This window comes from Poecilia formosa, unplaced genomic scaffold (genome assembly GCF_000485575.1).
Source record: "Poecilia formosa unplaced genomic scaffold, Poecilia_formosa-5.1.2 Scaffold250, whole genome shotgun sequence".
NCBI lineage: Eukaryota > Metazoa > Chordata > Actinopteri > Cyprinodontiformes > Poeciliidae > Poecilia > Poecilia formosa.
Window position 1 is genome coordinate 633,507 of NW_006800189.1, and position 20,087 is coordinate 653,593.

A 20,087-nucleotide genomic window follows, 5' to 3' on the forward strand; every position below is an offset into this window, starting at 1 on the left:
CGCCCTGTTGTCAGACCACGCCCCCTGCCCAGACCACGCCCTCTTTGCATTCTCCTAAACCACCACAGAGCAAAAGGGAGCTTGATGGTCAAGCAAGGATTGAAGAAAAGATTTCTCAGATTTTTCAAAGCGTTGTTCCATCTGAGACCTCAGTGTCCTCCAAAGCTTCACTCCCGAGTCCTCTGCCTGCTGGTCTATTCAAAACTGTTTATCTCGTCCTGAGTGGTTTCCTGCATGTGGGTCAGAAAATTACCTCACACCATGACAACATCAGAGTTAACGGGGAACTTGCTGCGTTCACCAGAAAAGACCTGCAAAAACGATCCATGTTTGTTCAAAATCCAGAAACAGCTGACTTTCCTAAATCATTGCAGGAAATACATTTTTGTTTGTTGCAGCCTCAAAGTAAAGCCTCACACTTTTAGTTATTCATCACATATCAGCTATTCTGACAGATCTATTTGATTAAAATGTGTATTTTAAATGTTCTAGGCATCACTTACACTTCTCGACTTTAAGATATATATATTTTTATTTTCTTGTGCATGAAAGATGTGACACAAACCTCAAATATTTTACACTTTCGCATTTAGGAAACCAAACAGTAAACTGCTGCATGAAACTACAGCAGTACATAATTAATAAAATAAATATAAAAAAAATAATGAAAACAATATGCAGGTTAAATCAGATTGCTTATATTTTTGCCAAAAAATATTTAAGTTGTTTATTTTTATTTATGCTAAGTCTAATTTTTTGTGCAAAACATGCAAAAAACAATCTTGTTATGAAAAGTTTGATAAGTATGTGCATCAGAAATATTTTTTCTGAAACATTTACCTAAAATCATCAAACAAATCACAATATTTTCAAATAAATTTAAAATGTTGACAGTATAGTTGCACAAATGATCTTAAATGTACCCTTAAATTTTTTAAAGTTAACAAGAAATAATAAAAATAATTATTCAAATCATTTAACACATGAGTGAGATTTTTATTCTACAATTCAATTTCAGTTTCTTCTTTGGTAACTTTCACTCAACAGTCTGACTTGATATCTAAAAGAACTGAGAGAAAATAAAATCTAAGGAAAGGTTAATACAGACTTTCTTTTATTTTACAGGACATCAAAGGATTTTTCCTGCATATATTAGTCATTTCAATCTGTCATCAGCCCCTGCAGTCATAAAATTCTCACATTATTACTTACAATCTCCCTCTCTTCTCTGTCTCTGCCTCCCTGTCTGTCTTTGGCTTGAAAAAATAAAAATAAAAAAACAACAAAAAAACAGAAAGCCTGGCAGTAGCAGGTGATTTAATTGGCTGCTCGCTTTCAGGGCCGCTGTGAGACAGTGAAAGCGTGACGTGGAGCCAGAGGCAGCGATTGGAGGGCAGACTGGAATAATAAGGGGAGGCTGGACCGGAGCAGACTGAAGCGTCCCAAAGAGCCGCCGGCCTCAGGTCTGACAACCCCCAGGAGTCAGCCGTGCGCTCTTCCTTCACCATGAATCCAGCACGACCCCCACATCGGCAGCAATAACACCTTTTTGCTGGCTTTTTGAGTGCTGATTGTTAACCTGTCTGCGCCTGTAAACTCTGAACGCAAGAAAGTCCTGAAATCTGGGAGAAACTGCGCGCGTAATTCCCTCAATCTTTACTTCCTTCTGCCGCTTGGAGCCGAAAGCGGCCGGTATTTCTGGAGGTTTTCTGCTTTTATTTTATCAGAGGAGAATATTTTTGCCTTTTGACACACCGACATGGAGTACACGTCATCCCCGAAGCCGCAGCTCTCATCCCGGGCCAATGCTTTCTCCATAGCCGCCCTGATGTCCAGCGGAAAGTCCAGCAAGGACAAGGAGGCGGAGGAGAACACCATCAAACCTCTGGGTGAGAGGGGAAGAAATCCAGCTTTACTGTTTGAACATTTGTTTCAGTTTGTTGGGGAAAATAATTACAGTTTAAGATTTTGTACAGTGAAGCTCCAAAATGTGAGAAAAGTTAGTGATTGTATTTAATTTTCTTCTTTTGTGACGAAATCCTGTGATTACAATGAACTTCCTTTTAAGCACTCCTATTTATTCAAGACGCCAATATTTACTGATGGAAAATATAAAATCATAATTTTATTTTCTGAAAATACAAGGGCCTTAAATATATATATATATATAATTTTGTGCGACAAAAGAAGTCTTCGGAATTTTGCAGACGAAAATGTGTAAATAGGGATATTTTTTCCTAAAAGTGATGTGTAGTTTTCACAGAAATCCGGTTTTTGTTCATTTATTTATTTGTTGTTCTTAGTGGACTTACTTATTATAAATGATAATATAATATAATATAATATAATATAATATAATATAATATAATATAATGTAATATAATATAATATAATATAATATAATATAATATAATATACATTTATATGATTGTTTTTCCAATTTCTGTTCGAACTGTGATAGATTCTAAAATATAAAACGTAAATTACATGAAGGATTTGTTTTTTTCTGTTTGTTTGTTTGTTTGTTTATTTGTTTTAATTCTGTAGCTTGTGCACGGTTTTATTTTTGGAGTATATTTAAGTTTAGAAATTCGTATTATTGATGCTTTTATAATTTTAGAATGGTTTGTATCTCTTTTTCTTACTAAATAATTTTAAAATAACATCAGGACGATCCTCACGCTTACTCTCCATTTCTTTTTTCATTTTTACGCATCCACGTTTCTGATAAAACCAGAGCAATTTGTGGAGAAATCCTCCTGCAACCAGCAGGCTCTGGCTGACCTGTCATCCCTGGACGGGCACGGGGACTTCAGCGGGAGCGCGCCCGCGGTGTGCACGGAGCCCCTCATCCCCACCAATCCCGGCATCCCCAGCGAGGAGATGGCCAAAATCTCGTGCAGCCTGGAGACCAAAGAGCTGTGGGACAAATTCCACGAGCTCGGCACTGAAATGATCATCACCAAGTCTGGAAGGTAAACTGGATGTGCTGCTCTGTAATCACTCCGATCATATCAAATACCACAGAATACAAAATAAAATGAGGAAAAGTAGAATAATGATATAAATGTTTGTTTTTTATATAAAGACGAAAATGCATGCGCAACTCTCAATTTTGTTTTCTGAGACTGCGGAGGAATAAAATGCACAACAATATCGCTTGCATGTTATCACCATTTGCCAATTTGTTGGGTCACACACGACAGAGGTTTAGGTAACAAAATATTTAATTGACAGTGAAAGTGCTGTTAATTATGTTATATTTGGAGGATAAACACCCTGAATTTTCTGCATAATTCATGATGCAACTGAAGGGATTTTTACTCTGCGCACATGCAACTTCCTTAAATGTGACATAATTCAAACAGCTGAGAAAATGTCACTAAATGGCTTTATTATATCGCAAATCCTCCACAGTTGGGAAGTCTCGCCTTACATGTGGATCTAACATAGTTCTCATAATGTGATCTTAACACAATATTAGGATGTAATTTTTTCAGTCGTCCAAAAATCAGATTTCAGTTCTCTTACTGCTGTTTGTCCATATTTTGTTTTACTTTAATTCTTACTTGTTGCGTACTGCCTTCTGTGTCGTGTTTTATGCGATTGCCTATTTTATTGTCTTTTCTGGTGTCAGTATGTTCAATTATTCTTTTTATTTTACACCCACCAACATTATATTGTTATTTGTGACTAAGTCAGAATAAAAAAAAAAATATATAGACTACTAATTTAATATTAATGTTGTATTTTATTTAGTTTGAAATAATATTTTATGTTGCAAAGCGGGACTTTTTGTTAATCTTTTTTTTTAAATAAATAAATAAATAAATAAATAAATAAATAAATAAATAAATAAATAAATAAATAATATGTCTCATACAGGCGGATGTTTCCTACCATCCGGGTCTCTTTTTCCGGAGTGGACCAGGACTCCAAGTACATCGTCCTGATGGACATTGTTCCGGTGGACAACAAGCGGTACCGCTACGCCTATCACCGTTCCTCCTGGTTGGTGGCCGGCAAGGCCGACCCCCCTCTGCCCGCCAGGTAAAGACCCCAACACACTCCATCTGTCCAGGTGTCTTCAGGATTACTTTGTCGAATAACTGGCAAAATGTAGTCTTTAGTCGTTTTTAGCTCTTTAAAATTAGTGAAAATGTAAAGATTTAAACAAATATTATTTAAGTTCGTCTTAGAGGCGAATTGAACGTATCAAGTCTCAGTGAAATTTTTGATTGGGATGTCTGGAAATAATAATGCTAATAATAGAATAATATTAATTTAACATATATTATCCATAACATTACCTAATTAAAAGTATATAAGCAAATTAAAGTTGTATTTTTGTGTTTTATTTATTTATTTTATATGCAGGATGATTATCTGTGTAGTCTCCATGTAACAACCATACGTTTGGTGCTTACCTATTATTTGTTCAGAAGGCCAGTAGCATGGTCGTTTCTTTTATCTATTGAAAAAAGAAACGACCATTCAGTCATCTATTTTTCATGTAATTAACATGCTATATAGCTAGTTATATAGCTAAATTATTTCAGGATCTGGATAATTATTCAGATTCTGAACACAGTCAGTTCTTACTAAAAATAAATAAATAAATAAATAAAAAATCACGTCAATATTTTCCGTCGTTACTATACACCTGTATGTTAAGAGTAATGTGCATAAACGGCGATAATCAGCGTGATATCATAAATCAAATTCTGCAATTTTTCAAGAAAAACTAAATATTTTATCCTTTAAAAACGAATTTCTTCCTCACGACAGGTTTAATCAGAGGTTTTACGACGAAACGTTTGATAAGTGCCAATTAGAGTCAATCAAGATCCGCGCGTTGATTGGTCGTGGCGGCTGCGCTTGAATGCCTCTCGGCCAATCAGATGTGAGATGTCGTGCTCTCCTCCGGCAGGTTGTACGTCCACCCAGACTCTCCGTTCACCGGAGAGCAGCTGATGAAGCAGATGGTTTCCTTCGAGAAGGTCAAGCTGACGAACAACGAGCTGGACCAGCACGGACATGTGAGAGCAACTTTTATTTTCCTCCGAAGATTACAACAAATAGGTTTTTATGGAGCCGTAAAAAGAATTAAAATAGCAAACACAGCCTGACTTCGGTGTTACGGTCAGACAAAAACATACAAATAGTTCCTAGAATGCACAAAGCAAACAGCTAAAACAAGGAAGTACATAAACCCTCACGGAGTCATTCATGTCCAACAAAAACAGAAAAATACTTTTTTTAAAAATCCAGTTTTATTTGATCATACTGTCTTAATGTTTATACATTACTTATTACTTTAAGATTCAAAACCTTAAAGTAAATGAAATAAAAAATAATAATCTACCAGGTTTAAGACATTTATGGGAGCGCAAATTAAATCCACGCAACAATTAATTCATTTTGTTTATTAATTTTAAATACATTAAGCTGTAATTTTGTAACAATGTGATCTATTTGTAGCTGATACGATTATTTCATTTATTCCTTTTGATCAGATTTTAGAGTTTTGCTTTTTTTGTTGACTGTTTGCAATTATGACCTGAATTAGTGGATAAATAAGATCTGATTTGCAGGCTGAGAACAAAACTACTATTTTTTTCTCTGCCCACCTCTTTTGAGTTTCCCCTTTCCATTCTTTGTCTTCATATTATATTTCTCTTTTATTTTTACCAGATAGGCCAGGAGTCTCCAGAGCCTTCAGTATGTCTCTGAACCTTGCTCAAAGACTCCTAATAAATCTAAATCTGATAAAAAGTGATAAAGAACCAGTCAATATTTCAAAAATAAATATATAATAATAAATGCAGGATTTGAGTTTCAGTGGAATAGTTGCTCTAAATAGCAAAAATGCCCTAAAAATACCAGAAATACTGTTTGTCATTAGGTTGGAAATATGTGAATGAGTTTTATTCAGCTGGACTGACGACAAATATGGGTCTTTGAACGGCAGAGTTTGCAAAGAATTTGACAATTTTGTCCAACACTTTACTGACCTCAGATAATGATTTAAGAAACCATATCATCAGAGTGTGCCTCTTTGTCAAAGGTTCAAATTTCCTCGATTTGGGAAACTTTAATTCAAACTGAAAGAAAACTGAGAATAAACACAAATTAACCAGCATCTTTACTGGGTTTTGTTTTAATTTCTGAAATCATCTTCTTACGTGGTGTCAGGCAATGAGAACAATCATGTTTTAATCATGTTATTACTGGGTTTATGCTGAGCTGCAGTTTTATTCTTTAGTCATTTTCTCTTTATAATGTGTTTATACATGTATAAGTATTAAGAGACCAAAGCCTTTCGGTTTGTCTGTTGTCCTCAGGAACAACAACAAATTAGCACAGAAGGCAGCGCTGCATCTGTTAAGGACCTGGAGGTCGTCCAGTTAGTGTTGGTGGGAGTGATTTACAGTGTAAACAGTAACGAAGGGTAATGTCCGGTGGTCCAACATGCGAGGCTGACTGATAGGCCAAGTCAAGGAGAACAGTCAACTCCAACCTCTCTGATGCAAAATAAGAAAATAATTTATCAGGTTTTGAGTTTATTCTGTTGTTTGCAGTATAAAATACCTTCTTTTCATCATATCTTATTTTTGCTCTCTTTGCAGATCATCCTGAACTCTATGCACAAGTACCAGCCACGAGTTCACATCATTAAGAAGAAGGACCACACCGCCTCGTTGCTCAACCTCAAATCGGAGGAGTTTCGCACCTTCGTGTTCGTCGAGACGGTCTTCACCGCCGTCACAGCCTATCAGAACCAGCTGGTGAGTAAATTAAGTCAAATCACGACTTTGTATCTCTGCTTGTCGTAAGGAGCGTTTGAGTTCATCACAGAAACCTCATCAGCACAGGAGTTATGTGTAAACTGAGATCAAAAATGTGATCTGAACCAGAGGGTGGCGATTTTAAAGTGATAATCATAAATTAATATTTATTACCATGTTGTAATCTCTACAACATGTGATACACAAACTCACAATAAAAGTAGATGACAGACATCAAACATACAAACAAAATATCGAGATGCTGCATCTTTTTTTTTGGAAGAATCATTAAAGTCTTACAGCCTTGTGCAGCATGAAGGTCCGGATTTTGAATCCTAATCTGGAGTTTGCATGTTCTCCCTGAGCATGCATGGGTTCTCTCTGGGTACTCCAGACTCCTCCCACTTCCAAAAACAAGACTGTTAGGTTAATTTGTCTCTCCAAATCATCCTCAAGTGTGAGTGTGTGTGTGATTGTTTGCCTTGTGTTCTGTTGGCAGTGAAAAACCTTTATTTGTGGCGCCCCCTGGTGAGCAGTTCGGGGTACTTGTTCTCAAAATGACCAGGCTTAAGATTTGTGTCTTTTTATCAAGTGAAAATGATATTTGGAACCACAATAAAGTATGGGAACATACTGTAAAAGAATTTATCAATTTGAGTTTATTCTGTTGTTTGCAGTATAAAAACTTGCTTTTCATTGTGTCTTGTATTTGCCGTCGTTGCGCCTTGCAGATTATCCTGAACTCAATGTTTCCATTAAAATATGGAAGCACACTTTAATGTGTTTATAATCTACAGTTTCTATTTTATTAAAGCATTTTTTGAAAAGTATTCTTAATTTTATTAAAAAAAACTAGCATCATTCTGAGCAAAAAAGGTTTTAATTTTATGCTATATGTTGTAGAAAGGTTTTATAAAATAGAAACCAGGACAAGTGACATTTATTTTTTATTTATTTATTTTATTTTTTTTTATTTTTTTTTACAAGGAATTGTGTTCATTAAACATATTTGTAAGTTAAAGAATAACTTATTTTACAGCATGAAGATGTGCCAATCATTGATTTTTAGAAATTGCTGACAAATATTGACTCTAGATTTGATAATGTGGCACTAAAAGAATTAAGTTTAGACACAAAGGAGTGAAAAAAGAAAAGTATTTTGGAGCAGAGAACAGAAACAGACATGTCTAACATGTTTTCTGCTGGGGTGTGTTTTTTCCAGATAACCAAGCTGAAGATCGACAGCAACCCGTTCGCCAAAGGTTTCAGGGATTCGTCGCGGCTGACGGACATGGAGAGGTACAGGGGATTCTGGGCCCAGCACTGTTTGTTGGCCTCTCATAAGACACACACGATTTTATTCATCAGGATCTTTCTTGTTTCTTTCACATCTTCCTCTTTTCTGTGTTCCTTCACTTCACTCTTCTAAATATTTAAAATATCCCTTTCCTCTAGTGTTTTTTTCATGCTGATCATCCAAGTTTATACCATATTTTTCACTTTTTACCCTAATCCATGTTCACTTCATTGTTGAGGATTTTTGTTCTTTTTATTTTTTTATTTTTATTTTTATTTATTTATTTATTTATTTATTTAATTATTTATTCTGTTTTCCTTTTCTTTTTCATAATTGTAACCGCTCATTTCTCTTTTTGCCATTTGTGAATTTTTTCTCCCGTCTTTTCCTCATTAAGAACTTTGTTCCTCTTTCCTTACAGCTCGTACTGATCTGCTTTGACAGATGGGTCGTTTTTACCTTTTTCTTTTTAGCTTGAGTCTTATAATAAAATTGAATGAAACAAATAATTTTATTTGATTTATATACTTATTTACCTGAAACAATGCAGCTAAACATAGTGGACACAGAGTGTATATAATGGTTTCCATAAAAGAAACATAGCAATTTAATAATTCAAAGCTAAAGTCCCTGGCTGGATTTGCAAAAATAAATAAGCTTTTACTGAACAAGTACAGTAAAACCATATCAACAATAAAAAAAGGTCTGCATGACGTGGAAAAGTACACCAGCGGATTTACACAAATATGAAAAGTTTGAGCTAATTAAAAGTGTGTAAAGTATTAAAAATGGGTGCAATCTTCTTTGGCTAAATGTGAATATTATTAACACAGAGGGGCTCAACTGCAGACATTCTAATTTTTTAAAGATTAAACATAAGAAAACTAAAAGAAATCAATTAAACATTGAAATATCAATAACTTATCTTTTCTAACGCATGACAATGATGCCAGTAAATTATGGATAAGTTAAATTACGTATAAGTAGCAACGACAATGACACTTCTTATTGATGAGGTTAATCATTTGATTGTATATTGACTTTATTACTGAAAGGGCCATTTATCTTCTGAAATGAGGAAAGATCACATTTATATTAAAGCTGCTTAGTGTGGCATGTAGCTGAAAATGTTTAAAACTTATTTGTTAGATATAATTGACATCAATCACAGACAAATGTGAGTTTTGGTGCCTTAGAAATTCAACTTCAACTTTAAGTGTGTTGTTTGTTAAAGTTCTTAATTTAAAAATACCTGAAAAAGTTATTTTTAAAATTGAGTAATAGTTCATTTTAAATGAAGCACTGAGTCATTTAGTAAACAAACAGGGCATTACTGCATTGTCCGCATAAAGTTCACATGTCACTGTTAAAATGAGAAACTTAAGGTGAGTTAATAATTCATAAGACAGGTCACTTTTAAAATAAACTTCTCATCTGTTTCTCAACTCAAATTTCTACATTCTTTAAGTTTGTGCCAATGAAAGGCTTTTTTTAGTCAAAACATTGTTTTGTCCATCTTCACATTTCCTTCTGCTACTTTTTTCTTTTCCTTATTTTAGTTTTCATCCCAACAATATAATGCACAGAATTCCCAGAGAAACGCAGAGACTATGAACCGCCGCGCCTCTGCCGATTTTAGCAGACGCAGCCAAAACACAAACTTCTCGTAATTCCCGATTCCGGCACTGTGGCCAAAATCAGCTGACAAAATCAAGCCATCTGCCCATTTCCCTCAATCAAAGATCCCAAACAGAGACCGCCGAACGCATCCAGACGACCCTTCCTCCCCCTTGTACTTCTCCGTCTTTCTCTTTGTGAGGGCTGTGAATTAGACCTGATCAATTGGTCTTCGGGAGCTGCAGAAATCACATTAGTCTGGAGTCGGCCACTGCACTAAAACACACTGTAATTCAATTGGCTGCAGTGACTGATTGAAACCAGCATGCCCCGCCTTTTCCCCCCTACCGCCATGCACTGTGGGAGTTTGCTTTGGCTTCTGCGCCGCGGGGGCCCAACACTGATAAAAACACACACATTTGTACTCCTCTGCTGACAGATATTGCACTTTCCTAACCTAATTGGAGGGTTTCGGGCTCCAGAGGGGTGGGGCTGAGGAGGGACGCTGCTAATGTGGACGCATTGGTCTGATGATGCACACACATGAACACACACCGCCTCCCCCAACAATATCTGTCACTGTGGTTTAGAAGTGCTCCCTGAAAAGTCTCAAATGAGCTAATGCAGTTTGTGGGACTGTGAACACATACATGACACACATGTGCCTGAATCTACACACACCAGCTGAAAAACAAAGTAAATACACAACCTAGACACACTCATAGCAATGCAAGAGCTTATTTTACTGAGTGACGCCACATAAACAGTTCATTGGGAAAATATTCAGACCTCTTGAGCTATTTCATACGCTGCAAAAAACATAAAATCTTACCTTTGCTCTAGGTTCTACTGATAAAATGTTAGTACACTTAAAATAAGACTAAACTAATTTGCACATAACTTTTCACTTATTTTAAGTCAGAATTTCCTTAATATTGTTTAAAACTGGTAGATTTTGGACCATCGACATTTTCCCCCAGAAGTTAGATTTTTTTCTAGCAATTTTTTTACTTTTAAAACTTAGAAATTTCCACAATTTCTTCAGAAAATTTTTTAGATTAATCTCAAAATTTTGGAGTTTTCTTTGGCAAAAAGTTCTGTTTTTTTTTTCTTTTTTCTTTTTTATTAGCAATAGCCCTGACACGCCGTCAAAGCTAGCTTATGTTTTTATCATACCAAAATAAGCTTATTTTTAAATTTTGGATAAAAACAGAAGTTCCATCTGATGATTGATGACTCATTATCAAAACTACAATATGTTGACAACTCTAATTCAAGAAGATTTGATTTGATCCTTGATGTGATAAAAGTCCAGTAGGAAAAGGAGGTCAGTGGGATATGGGAGTGTTCTTGATCATTTATGCCACATTTATTTTGTTTTATGTGTCTTTATCATTTTTTATGGCCAAATTAGAAAAAGAGGACAAAACTGACTCAGAAGTCACCACTGTTAAAGTCCACCTGTGCAGATAAGAAAACTTTGCTAAATGATTTGTCTCTCCTGTTATCTTTTTAAGGTTGTTGTAGAAAAGATATCATACAATTGTGGCGGGAATTGAAGTCTTTCCCATTGCGTTTATGTGTTTTACGTAGAAAAAGCCAGAGTCAGTGTGTGTTGAAATCAAAGCTAGATGCTACTGTGTAACTCAGACTTAGTAATCTAGCACTGGGTGTAACCTGCACATGTCACTGCTGGTGCAATGATAAAACAAAAGAAACAAAGAGATTTACTTTGGGGCTCTCTCTTTGGCTTTTGCTGCAGGGAAAGTGTTGAGAATCTGATCCACAAGCACTCGTACGCCCGATCGCCGATCAGAACCTACGCTGGCGACGAGGAGAACCTGAGCGAAGACGGACACACCACACACACCAGAGGTGAGCGCTCTGAAAAGCTCATTATTTTCAGTAACTCAATTTGCTGAGTGAATCATATATATTACACATACAGTGATGCTTTTTTGTGCAACTCTGACTTAGTAATCTTTAAATATTTTTAAAGAAAAGCCTTTAATTTTTATTTATTTATTTTATTTTAATGATTATGGCTCACAGATAAAAATCCCCTTGTCAATGACTCTTAAAATTTGGGTATTGTGAAAATTTTACAGCATATTCATAGAAAATTGCGTGAAAGGAAAATGTGCACCAGCAACAGGGACCACTGTAGCCACGACCGGTTTGTGAAGAAAAATCTTTTCAAGAATTTGGGGAATCTTCAAGGGAGTTGACTGAGACCGGAGTCAGTGCCTTAAAGCTGAGCTCCAGCATGTTTGGTCAGCTGGTTTTACCGCTGCATGTGCAGTACAGTGAATACTGGAAAAGACTCACCATTCAGAAAGCACTTGCTGCATTATTGTTGGTTGTGCAGCAGGCTACACTTCTGCTTTTCAAAGACATACCTGTTGTATGATTGCAGTTTTACATGCAAGTGTAAACGTTCGGTTTGGGTTTTGTGTTCAGCAGCAGCTTATTTGGGTTTAAAGTGACAAGAGACCAGAAAGAGTTTTGTTTCGCTCATCCTAACCTGTCCAACGAAGCATAATATTCACCTTTAACTAATCTGATCAGCCCATTGTTTATTTCTATCTTCTCCTCCTGCAGGATCAGCGTTTACGGCCTCAGACAACCTCTCCCTGAGCTCCTGGGTTACCACCACCTCAGGCTTCTCGGGTTTCCAGCATCCTCAGACCCTGTCAGCCATGGGGACTGGAACCGCCTCCTTACCCCACCCCATCCAGGGATCCCTGCCCCCGTACAGCCGGCTAGGCATGCCGCTGACGCCCAGCGCTCTGGCTGGAACCATGCAGGGCAGCGGGCCGTCCTTCCCTTCCTTCCACATGCCCCGCTACCACCACTACTTTCAGCAGGGGCCCTACGCTGCCATCCAGGGACTCCGCCACTCCTCCACAGTCATGACGCCCTTCGTATGACTTCACACAGCAGAGGGCTAGAACTCAGTCTGACCTTCAAAAGGGTGCAGACCATTAATCCTCATCACTCCTCATCTGGCTTGCACCTGTCCCTCCGGTTGTAAATAATTCACCTGCAGCGAGTGGGGCGACATGAAGAGGAATCTGCACACTGAACTGAGGCAGACTGTGCTCCTCTCTCAGAATCTGACTCCTAAGAACAGCTCCGATGTAGGAAAAGACTGATGACTTCATTGCAAAGCAAATGCAAGACAAAAATACGTGCATGCATGTTTTATTTCAGCCCTCGAATACAAAGTACACTTTCTAAATGTTTTTAAAATGGCAGCAAAACCCTGCAGGGTGCGATTCCTAAAAAATGACAGACGGAGGGTGGATGGAACAAGCAGCCATCTTAGCTCCTCTGTGTTAGGAGAGCCATATGTACAGTTCAGAATAACGATGACACACTCTGGGATCCACTTACTCAGAGGTTTCTCGCTGTAAATTATTTAAAAAAAAAGAATCCTAGAACGCATGCTGACTGCAGTAGACACACACATTGCTTAACTTTGTATGTTTTAACATGGAATGAAGGACTTCACGTGTAAAAGAGCTAAATGTTTTTGTTTTAAAGGCCTGGTCACACCAGGAATTACAAACCTGCTTTTAACCGAGGCTGTGAGAGCAGACTGCGTCATCAAAGCTGGATGCAGCAACTTATTGTTTCCCCAAGGGTTGTACTTTAGACATATTACACACAATCTGGCGAAGGATGAGACCAATTTGTCAAAACTGTTTTTGTTTTCAGTTCAAAATGGTTCAAAGTCATTTCAAGGAGATTCCAGAGAAAGTGCAGATGTTTGAGTTTTATCCCACTGTTTGGAGGATAATCAGCACTAACCCTCTCTCACTTGTTGCTACACACTGCTGGTCAGCTGGCTGAAGGATGGCTACCATATATGTCAGCCATGCTTACAAGAAAGGAAATAAAAATGAAACGTCACCCACCACACTTATTAAGCTAATGCTGTTTTAAACCATTTAGCAGCGAACTGCAGGCTCTACACAAGCAAATAGCTCCACTAATTACATTTTTAATTTTTCATAAATACTGTGAAATCATAATAAGTCTTCATACCATGAGAATCGCATTCTGGCTCATGTCTACTTCACACCATTAGCATAAAATATAATTAGTGATGGCAACAAAGCTGAATCTCACACCTTATTTCAAAAACTTTCCTCAACAACAGAGCTGAGAAAGAATATAAGAACGTATTTCATCCTCCTTCGGTGCACTTGCAGAGCTCAGAGTCTAGGCCAAATGAATTAAATCAAAAAAGTAAATTGTATCTGATCTTAATGCTCCTACAGTCTTCTTAAGAAGGAAACATTTAAAAGTTGCTTCCAGGCAAGCAGTCAGAAGTAATAATACAAACATACGAGAAGAAAAACAGCAACATCAACTGGTTGAAATGGAGTCAATTTAAGAGTAGAGAGAACTAAACGACCCAATTTAACTGTTTAAATTGGGTCAAGCTTTGCAGAGATTTGGTGAAGGTCTCTGCAACCTTCAGATGGGCTAAAACTACCTGCAGGTGATATGCAGCAGGTTGAGTTGATTCAATGTTTACAGCTTGAAGTAATGACTCTGTGTCCTGATTTAAAAGCACAGGGAGAGGAAAAATGTGGAAGCATGAAGAGCTGACATGTAACTCGCTATTTTGGTCGTTTATTTAAAATAGAGAGAGGGAGACCAGATTTGCAATTCTGTCCTGGTAAAACACCAACATATTCCTGAGTATTTAGATTTTTAGTCCATGCAGGTTTTTGTTCCCACTTGCAAAAGGCTGAAATGATGTGAGAACAATTACCAATGTCGATTTAGTTTTCAGCTTTTTGTGAAAACAATGAAAGGTGTTACTTCTAACAATAGTCTGTTGCTGCATGAAAGTCAGATTATTCAGAAATGTTTCAAGAGAGCCAGGAAAACAAACGCTGTACAATGACCTGTGCAACCTTTTCACATCCACAAGCCGTTTATGGACGTTTGATTTGATCCTCTTGGATGGCAGAAGACTTTCTTTTTCAAAGACGTCTTTATCTGATGTCCAGCTTGAACTGAGTTTTGGGTTTTTTTCAGTGTACACGTAAATACCTTTGGGTTTTGATTTTTTTTATTGAAAATAATCGTTTTTGTTTTTTCTTAATGTTTTGTCTGGCATAATCTGACCCCAATAAGTTTTTGTTTTACTGATTTTTAAGTGCAATATATTTATTTTGATCTGTGGAAAGAATCTGTAATGTTCTGTATCACATTTAAAGTTATTTGTAAACCATGAGAAATATATATATATAAATCACAATCAAAACATTTCCTGTTTTTTTTAATCTTTTTTCTTCCTGGATAAACTATCTAGGAAAATAAAATAATTAGGGATGAAATACTATTGAGTATTTTGAAAATTCAATTTATTGAAAACATTTCAATGAGGAAAGTTTCATAAGCGGAAACATAAATGAAAATAATATATTGGTCTTTGTGATTACATCCTACACCTTTTGGTCTAAATATTTGGAAAAACTTGCAAAACATCAGATTAAGGATTTTTTTGGCATTTGATGAATAGCTGCTAGCATTAGCACAATTTAAGCTTCCACTACGTTTCAATTCTGCAATTCAGGAATGTCTTTTAGTGTAAAAAAATAAAAGACAAATGAAATGAAAAATTATTTAAAAATGCAAAATTATGATCTTAAACCTTTAATTAAAATGTCAATTAAGAAGCAATAATTTGTCAAAGTAGATAGTAAAATGGTGGGGTAATTACATAGAATCCATTAATATTAATAGCAATTAAATGTTCTCTATGCTTCATAAGTATGTTAGTATAATGAGTCTTTTGTAACTTAATATGCAATAAATGACCATATGAAATATACCCAGATGACAAATGGCATCTTGTCAACAGACAGAAATCAACAAATAGTTAATTTTTCTTGCAGAGTTCTTTAACTGGCGTTCCTTTAAATATATTTTGTAATGAGAAAGCTTTTACATCATCTTCTTGAGTTATGATACAAAGCACAATTGTGGGTCCACATCTTAAAGCAGGGGTGTCAAACTCAATTTCACAGAGGGCCACTTCAGCATATTGGCCCCCCTCAATGGGCCACATTGACGGTACAGATCAGGAGGGCATCCCTGCTAAAACACACCTTAGACAAAAGGTTGACTTCCCTCATTCAGTTCTGTAGAGGCTTATAATGACTCAATGGTCCAGGTGTGTTAGAGAAGGAATGCATCTAAAGCTGCAGATGGCAGCTCTGGAAAACTAGACTTGGGCAGCCCTAGCATAAATGTATAAAAATACAATGTTAAAAAAATAAATTAAACACCACCTCATATTTGTTATGTATTGATTTTATGTATTGAAGTTTTAAATATTACATTTGAGTTTCCATGGATGTAAAATTACTGCTCAGTTTAAAAATTACAATATTTAAATCAGTGTTTAAAGGTAAGCAAACAAATAATAAAAACAAGTCACATGGGCAGACATTATAGACTTTATGCAAAGATGACCTTGAGTTTGACACATGTGCATTACGCCATTGAACTGCCAATTGGTAATTGAAGTAAAGTAGCTTCGATTTCAAAGAAGCCGACATTGAAGTCGATTGGCAAATGAACCATCACAAAAGAGGAAGGCTCTTGTTGTCTCATTGCACCCCAAGAGATGCATAACCTACAAAAACCATTTCTGTCTGGTTTTGAACCAGAAACCTTTTGCATGTAAAGCAAACATAATAACCATTACACTACAGGAACTGAACTTCTCTGCTTTGTTTCAGTTTGAGGTTCCAAAGTTGATGATGCATGAAACGCATGAAAATTTAAACTGAGGCTTGCACTCAGATGCCTGGAATCAGAGTACAGACCATGACACCACAGAACCCTTGTTGACCTTTAGTAAACACCCGTGATGAATAGAATGTGCAAAATCTGTTTCTGTCTGGTTTTGAAACAGAGACCTTTTGCGTGTGAAGCAAACATGATAACCACTACACTACAGAAACTGATGCTGTTTGCAGTGTTCCTGGTAGATGATCCACATTTTGTTAGAGACTAATGTCAACGAAGGGCATGGAACAATGTCAAATACTTACAGATCCTCTCAGAGAGCACAGTAACTTGGTGAACAAACTTATACTTGTGCCTATTTTCACATTACAGTCCATAAACTAAGCCTGGGATCAAAAAATTGTATTGAAGATGTCATTAGCAGAGACAAATGGTTCTACAGAGACTTGGCTAAATGGCTATGAAATAAAATCAATACTTACAAATAAAAAATGGTTCAAAAATAAAATTAACACATTAAAATAAAAAATATCTCTGAAATACAATCAACACTTGAAAATTAAAAATGGTTCAAAAATAAAATTAACACATTAAAATAAAAAATATCTCTGAAATACAATCAACACTTGAAAATTAAAAATGGTTCAAAAATATCAACACTTCAAAATACAAAATCTCTGGAAAATACAATATTATGTAAGTTGTTTTGAAAAACATTAGAATATAAGCACTTTTATCAAATCTTCATTGTGGTAAGATCATGTAAGTTCTTCTTAAATCCATGGAAACCCAACAGTTTGTAAGGTAGGTGAGTTAGCTCAGCAGGTTAGAGCACCGTGCTGGTAATGCTGAGGTCAACGGTTCAAACCCCATATGGGGCAATTCATGTGTAAGGTCCTTCAGACAATCAACACTTCAAAATAAACAAGGTTTCAAAAATAAAATCAACACCTAAAAATTAAAAATGGTTCAAAAATGAAATCAATACTTACAAATAAAAATGGTTCCTACAATAAAATTTACAGTTCAGAATGGTGTCTGTTCAGTCCATAAAGTAAGCCTGGGATCAAAAAATTTATTTATAGCAGAGACAGAGTTTTGGCTAAAAAATAAAATCAATACTTACAAATAAAAAATGGTTAGGAAGCACATTACAAACCTTTGGTTGAATTCAAGTCTCCATTACAGATCAACTCATAAAAGAGAAATCAACGTTGTGTTAATCCATTTGAGGAGCCGGCAGTTTATCTTGAGGAAATAAATGACGACGCAGAAGTTAATCAGACTGTAACATGCGGAGTCCGCTGATCAACCACTGCGGACACGGCTCCGCCGTTGCGAAGAATTAGAAACCGCTGGGAGAAACTCATCCAGCGGATTTAACAAATGGAGCCTTCTGGGTTCACGTTACCCAGGAGAGCGGCGNATCTCTGAAATACAATCAACACTTGAAAATTAAAAATGGTTCAAAAATAATAACACTTCAAAATACAAAATCTCTGGAAAATAAAATATTATGTATGTTGTTTTGAAAAACATTGGAATATAAGCACTTTTATCAAATCTTCATTGTGGTAATATCATGTAAGTTCTTCTTAAATTCATGGAAACTCAACACTTTGTAAGGTAGGTGAGTTAGCTCAGCAGGTTAGAGCACCGTGCTGGTAATCCTGAGGTCATCGGTTCAAACCCCATATGGGACAATTCATGTCTAAGGTCTTTCACACAATCAACACTTCCAAATAAAGGGTTCAAATATAAAATCAACACTTCCAAATAAATAAGGTTTCAAAAATAAAATCAACACTTCCAAATAATGGGTTCAAATATAAAATCAACACTTCCAAATAAATAAGGTTTCAAAAATAAAGTCAATACTTACAAATAAAAAATGGTTCAAAAATAAAATTAACACATTAAAAAAAAATTATCTGAAATACAATCAACACTTGAAAATTAAAAATGGTTCAAAAATAATAAACACTTCACAATACAAAATCTCTGGAAAATAAAATATTATGTATGCTGTTTCAAAAAAACATTAGAACATAAGCACTTTCATCAAATCTTCATTGTGGTAAAATCATGTAAGTTCTTCTTAAATCCATGGAAACCCAACAATTTGTAAGGTAGGTGAGTTAGCTCAGCAAGTTAGAGCACCGTGCTGGTAATGCTGAGGTCATCGGTTCAAACCCCGTATGGGGCAATTCATGTTAAGGTCTTTCAGATAATCAACACTTCCAAATATAGGTTTCAAAAATAAAATCAACACTTAAAAATGGTTCAAAAATAAAATCAATACTTACAAATAAAAATGGTTCCTACAATAAAATTTACAGTTCAAAATGTATAATGGTGTCTGTTCAGTCCATAAACTAAGCCTGGGATCAAAACATGTATTGAAGATGTCAATAGCAGAGAGAGTCTTGGCTAAAAAATGGTTAGGAAGTGCACTACAAACCTTTGGTTGAATTCAAGTCTCCATTACAGACCAGAGAAAACTAAAGAGAAATCAACGTTGTGTTAATCCATTTGAGGAGCCGGCAGTTTATCTTGAGGAAATAAATGACGACACAGAAGTTAATCAGATTGTAACATGGCAGTCCGCTGATCAACCACTGCGGACGAGACTCCGCCGCTGCTTAGAATTAGAAACCGCTGGAAGTAACTCATCCAGCGGATTTAACAAATGGAGCCTTCTGGGTTCACGTTACCCAGGAGAGCGGCGCTCTGGAGGAGCTGCAGACGTAACATCTGTCCGTTTCGGAGAAGCGAAACCACGCAAATAAATAAATAAATGAATAAATAATCCGGACCGCTCAGGGTAAACACTCACAGACAGAGTTCAGTTGATCTGTTTGGATCAACTGAACTCTGCACAAATTCAGACATTTGCACAAAGACATTTAAACGATCACATTTCTGGCTGCAAAGCAACACTGCTAACTGCCTGATCCACAGCGTAGGCCTCTGCTCATCACAAGAGACAAAAACACATGACGTGAAAAACCAAACAAAAGATTAAGTGCCGCAGCTTGATAAATATGTCTGCATGTACATTATTGACTTCAGGGCAAACACCCATACATATAAACACACACGGAGCAGTCTATCACCAGAGCCATCAGCCGCCACCGCAGACGAACTGACGGATCGATGGCGGGACGTTAGTCACCGTTTCACCAGGAAGAAGCCACTACTTCTGCCCTGATAAGAATCGGTTACATCCTTCGAAAATAAATAAATAAACAAATAAATAACATCCAGTGTGGCTCTGATTGGATTAAAGGGAGAAGGGAAGGGCAAGACAAGCCACCATGAGGTATGGCCAAGCAAATTGGAGCCAACAGTTGGGCCAGAGAGTCCATTTTGGGGTATAATTTACACAGTGAGGAGCATGAGCTGAATCTAATGTCATTTCCATCAATTTTGCATTTTGGCCCTTTTTTCCCCTTCCCTAAGGCTTTTAGCGGTCATTTGAATCATCTGGAGGAGGACAGCCGGCAAGCACTACAACGTCGGAGACGACATTTAGCGCAGCGGCAGAGTAAGAGGTGGTTCTTTATTGTGTGGTGACTGGCTGCAGGATTGTACATCCGCCGCTGCAC

The 20,087-nt window shown here is 36.5% G+C and overlaps 1 protein-coding gene across 2 annotated transcripts; it reads left to right on the forward strand.

Annotated features, from left to right (window-relative positions):
* The first annotated feature begins 1,387 nt into the window (after positions 1-1,387).
* On the forward strand, positions 1,388-13,123 carry tbx20 (T-box transcription factor 20). Of its 2 annotated transcripts, none has more exons than XM_016680636.1 (8): positions 1,388-1,889; positions 2,738-2,975; positions 3,886-4,050; positions 4,931-5,039; positions 6,630-6,788; positions 8,011-8,087; positions 11,462-11,577; positions 12,304-13,123. In XM_016680636.1, exons 1-8 carry the CDS (start codon positions 1,760-1,762, stop codon positions 12,630-12,632), a joined length of 1,323 nt encoding a protein of 440 aa, XP_016536122.1. In that variant the 5' UTR covers positions 1,388-1,759; the 3' UTR covers positions 12,633-13,123. The 2 variants fall into 2 exon arrangements, with proteins under 2 accessions (XP_016536122.1, XP_007569941.1); XM_007569879.2 differs by having other exon boundaries at positions 11,465-11,577.
* The last annotated feature ends 6,964 nt before the right edge of the window (positions 13,124-20,087 follow it).